Raw genomic sequence first — 6906 nt, forward strand, 5'->3', positions numbered from 1 at the left:
TCCCGACAAAGACCAGTGTGCTCCGATTGGTCAGCGTTTCCGAGTCTAACGGTCTGTAGATGTAGAGTTGTGTCATCACAACCCTACAGAAGTCCTGATTGCTGGTTTAAAGGCACAGTTCCTGAATACTTGCTGTGTGCATTTCTTTCTGGATTGAGCATTTTTTGATACTTTCACAGTATTTACACAGCACCTCATCCTGCTTCCTGATTAAAAAGACGTGGCTTTCTCATGTTTTAGAGTTTGGGACCCTTGGAGTTGAATCTCCAAATGAGCCTGTGATTCTAGGATTTACCTCAATGTTTTCTACTTAAATACAAATACAGTGGAGCAGACTTTATATGCACTCTTACAGTACATAAATATGCATATCTTTAAATGCACTCTTACAGTACATATGAGATTTCTTATGCACCTGAAGTCGTTATAGTGGCATCAAAAGACTTTGAGATTAGCCAAAAGCACAGACTGAGATCTCTGTGAGACAGTAAATTGATCCTGAAACAGTTGGTCAATGAATTCATTAGTTGATTGAAAAGTATGCAACTTATTAAACAAAAACAAGCATTCGTTGGTTCCTACTTATTGAAGTAATAGCTTTCAAATAGATGTAGTGGAGTGAGAAGTTCAGTATTTTCCACTGGATTGTGTTGCAGGGGAAGTATAAAACGGGGTTAACTAACGATGTTAATGATGATAATTAACTAATAACAGATGCTGTCTCACCCTCTCTCTCTCTCTCTCTCTCTCTCACATTCTCATGCCCATATAAGGCAACGCCAGCTTTAGTTTCTCTCTTTAGTCTTGCTTCAATTTTCCTTCTTTACCCTTCCCGCAGACAAGAACCTTCCAAACAGCTCCAGCGTGGAAGTGGAGGTGACACCACCCATGAATGGCACAGCAGGTCAAGAGGGAGAGACGGTAAGTCATCACCCCCCCCCCCCCCCCCACCCCCCTACCCCCCTTCCACAAAACTAACTAACCGGTTTGCAGCAAAACAGAGGGACAATACAAGTTAAAGAGACGTTTGTGGCTACTTTATCCCTCCGTTCCACCTTGAGTGGGATTGATGCGAAGGTTGCATTAACTATGGCACAGGTCACTACTGCTGATAAATTCCCAGCATGCACTCGGGCGAGTTCCTCCATCTTCAACCAGACCTGCCAAAGACCCGCCTCCTCCCACTGAGTTCTGTAATCACACTCCTCACTCACCTGCTGCTCCGCGCCGCCGGGGGCCCCAAATGAACACAGTTGCACGCATGTCACAGCACACACACACACACACACACACACACACACGTTGTGTTTGACGTACGGCAGCGGTTGTGCCGGCATGAGCGATGATGGCGGGACGCAGTGAGCCGCCGGGCCAGCAGACGGTCCTGGGGCAAAAGGGCAGCGATTCAAAGACACACACTGAGAGGGACGCAGGCAGAGGAGATGTGTGTGTCGGTCATCCTGCTGGATTCTGGATTCTGGATTCTGGATTCTGGATTCGGTTTCATTGACCAAAAGTAACCCCAAGACCGCGACTGCTACTGAGCAAAAAAGTTGTATTTTCAATTTGGTATTGGGGGCTGAAGTATTTAGTTTCAGATGAATCATTTTAACAGAATTTGGTTTCAAGTCTCAGCTCTACACACCCACATTAAAACTAATCTCACAGACGGTTCTTCGGGTTGATCTGATGCAGTTTACCTCATTTGATCTACTACACCACTACATCATTTTTTTTTTTTTTTTATATTTCAACAGACCTTGTCTTAAAAGGATCTGAAACATGCCGAGTAGCTGTGCATTTAAAGGTCTCCACAAAACCATCGAAGCCCAGTCTTTGCATACTGAAACAGTGTTTTTTTTCAAATCTGCGTGAACTGAATGAGTCGTACGAAAGTCGATCTTTCAGACAGTGTAGCACATTGAGCACTCCTCCGAGGTAGGATACAGTCTGGTGTGGATGCGTACGGTAGCTTCTAGACTGCATGAGACGAGCCCTGATTCACATCATCACCATATGTGTATTGATCTTTTCCAAATGTTCTCAGATTGATCTCTCCCTTTTGGGTTAATCATAGTCTTTACAAAAATAATTGTCATGCTCTGTCCTAAAGTTGAAAATATTTGTGCTTATCAAAATGAAGCCTACCTAAGAAAGATTTCAGACTTGCATTGAATCTTGCATTGAAGGCAGAAAACTTAATATTTGACTATAGAAACGCTTTTTTCAGGTGGCGAGTCACTGGATTTGGGGAATCTGGATGCTTATTGGCATGCCTTATTGTACATGCAGCTATTATTAGAGGTGTGGAGCTGGAGGCAGCTTACACCTCATATGCTGCTGGAGCCTCGTCATATTAATTGTTCAATTCCCCCTGGATGTCTTGGAAACCCAGATTGGGGAAAAAGGAGATGGTTAAGGTCTATCTTAAATCATCAGCAGACTTTCTAGCACAATTTCCTTTTTGTTGCTGTTAAAACCTTTAGAGAGCTGTGCTGACAGCAATTATCCTCAAACTGCAACATTTCCCAAACGAAAGGGGTTATTTTTTATCAAAAGCAATATTGTAAAACATACTTTCATCTGGTTCTAATTTAATAATGTTTTTTTTTTTCTTGTGAAGATAAATGATCGGCACATTCAGGGTATGACTCGCAGCAAATTGTTCCGTAAAAAATACACTCATTACATACATTTTCTACTTGCAGCAAACATTTGGAATATTTATGAGAGCGTAAAGCTCTAGTGATTACTTCTTTAATAACATACCTGGAAACTAAAGAAAATCATAACCAACGGTCATCTCTGTGTGTGTAGCGTGGGTTTCTTTTTTACTTAATGAGAAGTTCATATCCAGATGGAGCCTCTTTGTTAAAAGAGGATTTCCTATTCACACCATTGCAACTGTCAACACAAGTCAAACTATTAAAGTAAATGAGGGACTGAGCTTCTGTCTGTCAGATTACACCTGTGCCGTGTGACTACTTATTCACAAAGAGGATTGGGCATGGAAATATCAAAGTCATGTTAGCTAGATGGCTGCATTTTGTCCATTCCACGATGTTAAAAGTTGGACCAACAAAGCAATGCAAATGCATCAGGGCGCAGTCCTTCTGCCGCTGTGCTTATGTGCTTACATGTTTTTATGAGCATTTCAACTCTTGTAGCTTTGTTGCCTCACACCGGGTGCCCGGCGCACACACTTCCCTCCGAGGAAGAGAAGAAATAGCAAATGTCACGCCTCCCCTCGCAGCTCCGTTGAGCCTGGTAAAAGTCAGTGCCTTTAAGCTCGGAGTTGGCAGTGTTGCCGACTGAGGCGCCACAGGGCAGGAAAAACCCCCAAGGGGCTGGCATTTGGGAGCCAACTCAGAGAAGGGAGCACCGTCTCCACGGGGTACTTTAGGAGAGTAGGCAGGTAAAGCATAAATAGATAAATGACAGACTCACAGTGGGCTGTGTCAAGCAGAACCAGTCACCTGCACGCAGTCAACACATCCATGAAAGAGCTGCAGGGCATACATGCATGCAATATAATGCCAGGCGTCCTGCTAGGACATAAGAAGGAGCCGCTGTTGCTGTTATCACCCCACACACACTGCAGTCGACGCATAGTAACACTGATGGAAACCTTGCATCTTTACATCTACAAAAAGCAGTGCGCGTGGTTCAGGGTGGATCCTTCTGAAGCCTCTGTTTTTTTTTGGTTTTAGACAACAATGCAGCCATCTGGATACGGCGGAGAGGAGAAATCAAAATGCTGAGCGTAAGCGATGCAGGCGCTGCCTTTTGTTTGGCAGCTCTGATTACCAAGGTTACCAGGCAATGCTCGACAGCGGTGGCTGTCACAGCAGGATGAGCTCCATATGATGCAGTAGCCATCTTTAAAGATTTCCGCTTCGCTCTCTGGGCGTGCTCGGCTGATGTCATCAAAGCTGTTAAATGATTTTCTGAGCGTCTGTATCAACATCGGCCCTGCCACGTGTTTTTCTGGCCAGTCTACAGTATTTTTGCACATTGCCTAACACTTTCAAAAGGGCAGGAGACGTTATTCTACTGTAGGTGTGCAGTGTGTTCTGCGCTCTCAGATCTGCCTGTGTGGACTTGTTTTTCCCACGGCTCCTTAGCTCCCTGTCTGATGGCATTTAAAGGGGCCCTAAGGAGGCTCTCAGAAGGCTTTGTTGTTAGTATTAAATTAAAGTTTACAAGTGGCAAAATGTTCAATTGAGAGTCTGCTTTTGCCGCAGTAGGTACGAAGCTAAACAGGTCAGGTAGGCTTATGCCATAAAAAAGATGATTTAGTGCCTCAGCGTGTGTCATCTTCTGACAGCGACAGCTTATTTTATGCTCATCTGCACGGAGGTGACAATCCTCGGCTCACTTGGCATTCCAACGGCCAATCAGAGCACCGGGGGTTGCCGGTGCAGCCAGCACCAGCAGTCCACCGTGGTGAGCCCCACAGGGCTTTTTTTTTACAAAAGCAGAATTTATAAATCCAGCGTACCCGATGAAGCGAGGTATCGACCCAGTCTAATCACTGCATCCTGGCTCGTTGCGCAGATAGATAGATAGATAGACAGATAGATGGATAGATGGATGGATGGATGGATGGAGGATGGTTGATGGATGGATGGATAGATAGTAGATAGATAGTAGATAGATAGATAGGATAATAGATAGATAGATGATAGATAGATAGATAGATGAGTAGATGAGTAGTAGATGATGGATGATGGATAGATAGATGGAGGATGGGGATGATGGATAGTAGGGGATGATGGATGAATGGATGTTGATAGATGGATGGATGGATGGATGGAGGATGGATGGATAGGATAGAGATGGAGGATGGATGAAGAGATGGATGGATGGATGAGATAGATAGTAGATAGATTGATGATGGATGGATAGATAGATAGATAGTAGGATAGGATGGTGGATGATGGTGGATAGATAGATAGATAGATGGATGGGATGGATAGATAAAAGATGGATGGATGGAGATAGATAGATTAGATGATGATGGATGGATAGATGAGATAGAGAGATGGATGGATGGATGGATGGATGGATAGATAGATAGATAGATAGATAGACAGATAGATAGCCTTTATTATTAGACTCACAGTCCATAAAATACAACAGCAACAACAGAAAACATACAGATACACAAGACAGACACCGATTGCGTAGTTTGTCCATTTGTGTCCATTTGTCTGCCACGCAATTCCTCGCTGTTTTATTACAGCGGCCGAGTTGGCTTCTTCACACACAGTGCAGGCCAAAGGTTTGGTTACACCTTCTCGTTCAATGCCTTTCCTTTTATCTTCATGACTATTTACATTGTAGATTCTCACTGAAGGCATCAAAACTATGAATGAACACGTGTGGAATTATGTACTTAACAAAAAAGTGTGATATAACTCTTAAACAGGTCTTATATTTCAGATCCCTCAAACCCTGTGTTCTCTCAGTGAGCTTCAGTAGGTAGTCACCTGTACTGGACTGTATGGCCTGTACTGTCTACGCTTTGCTTCCTCATAGATATGGACATAGAAAAGAAATAAATATTAGACTCTAAAATCTAGAAACCATTAGAGTATTCATCAGTTATTCCCCTCCAGCAACACATAAGGTTTCCTCGCCCTGTTGTTTCAGGACTGCACAGTAGCCTGCACCATGTAGTTACTGGTCCAGAGGATCTAAGTCTATAATTTGGGAGGATTGTATAATGAGGATAGTGTTTTATGATTGTACAATCCTCTCAAATTATAGTCCCAGTTGACTGGACAGAACACACACTGTGTGTTAAGAATGGCAAATAAATGCACATGGACGAGTACTATAGATTATCGTTATTGTTAAAGAATAGAATCACACATGTAGAGTAGCACTCTATATACTGCCCTTCATCACTGACTTCATTTAAAACGTTATCAGCCTTTTCTAATTATATCAACATCTGCCATATATATATATATATACATATATATATATATATATGTATATATATATCACTTCTATAAACAGCTGTCCTTATGCAGCAATATAACAACTCTAATTAAAATAATAACAGTATTTAACCGAACCGCAGTGTGTACCTGTTGTGTGTTATTGCAGGCTAATGACTCATAACTAACTGTACAGAATTAATCTCCATGGAAACGCAGGTGCTTCTGCTTTGGGGAAACCGAGTCAAGGCTTAAGTCATCCAGGATGACTGGGAAATCCCGGCTTAATCCGCTATCTAGGTTTAGTGAAACAGGGCGCTGATGCATGGACAGGCAGAGTCCCCAGAGTCCCCAGAGTCCCCAGAGTCCTCAGTGTCCCCAGAGTCCCCAGAGTCCCCAGAGTCCCCAGAGTCCCCAGAGTCCTCAGTGTCCCCAGAGTCCTCAGAGTCCCCAGAGTCCCCAGAGTCCTCAGAGTCCCCAGAGTCCCCAGAGTCCTCTGTCTTGAGGTCAACGCAGAGCGAAGACACTTCCAGGTGTTGTCTTGTCCCTCTTTAAGTGCTTGTGTTGCCAGAGTGCGGCCTACCTCTCTGGATAGCTGCTGTGTAGAAGTGTATACCAATGAGACGAACTAAAGCACACACTTTAACTCAATGGGCTGTTTTCCCCAAACATGGTAATTTACATTACGCATTACATTACACATTAATTCCACTTCATTGTGGGACCAACATGTCCACCTTGACAGCCTTATGTGGCAGCTCCAGATCTAAAATAGCAGGGGTATTACCCATTTGTAACCTGTATCTCCTCTCCCTCTCTCTGATCTGGGTGTCTCTCTCTCAGGCTGAGGAAGAGGAGGAGGAGGACCAGCCTCTGAGCCTGTCCTGGCCCGAGTCCAACCGCAAGCGCCTCACCTACCTCCTAATCATCCCCATTGTCCTCCCCCTGTGGATCACGC

The 6906-nt window shown here is 43.9% G+C and overlaps 1 protein-coding gene across 1 annotated transcript in view; it reads left to right on the forward strand.

The window, feature by feature from the left end:
- LOC116686039 (sodium/potassium/calcium exchanger 2) overlaps positions 1-6902 on the forward strand; it is a gene marked incomplete at its 3' end in the record, with an annotated part of 48138 nt that extends 41236 nt beyond the window's left edge. The window contains exons 8-9 of the mRNA XM_032510950.1: positions 839-921; positions 6792-6902. Of these exons, the coding sequence (XP_032366841.1) occupies positions 839-921; positions 6792-6902 (194 nt within the window). The remainder of the gene's footprint in view (positions 1-838; positions 922-6791) is intronic.
- Positions 6903-6906: the final 4 nt, after the last annotated feature.

The sequence above is a fragment of the Etheostoma spectabile genome, unplaced genomic scaffold (assembly GCF_008692095.1).
Source record: "Etheostoma spectabile isolate EspeVRDwgs_2016 unplaced genomic scaffold, UIUC_Espe_1.0 scaffold302, whole genome shotgun sequence".
Lineage (NCBI taxonomy): Eukaryota > Metazoa > Chordata > Actinopteri > Perciformes > Percidae > Etheostoma > Etheostoma spectabile.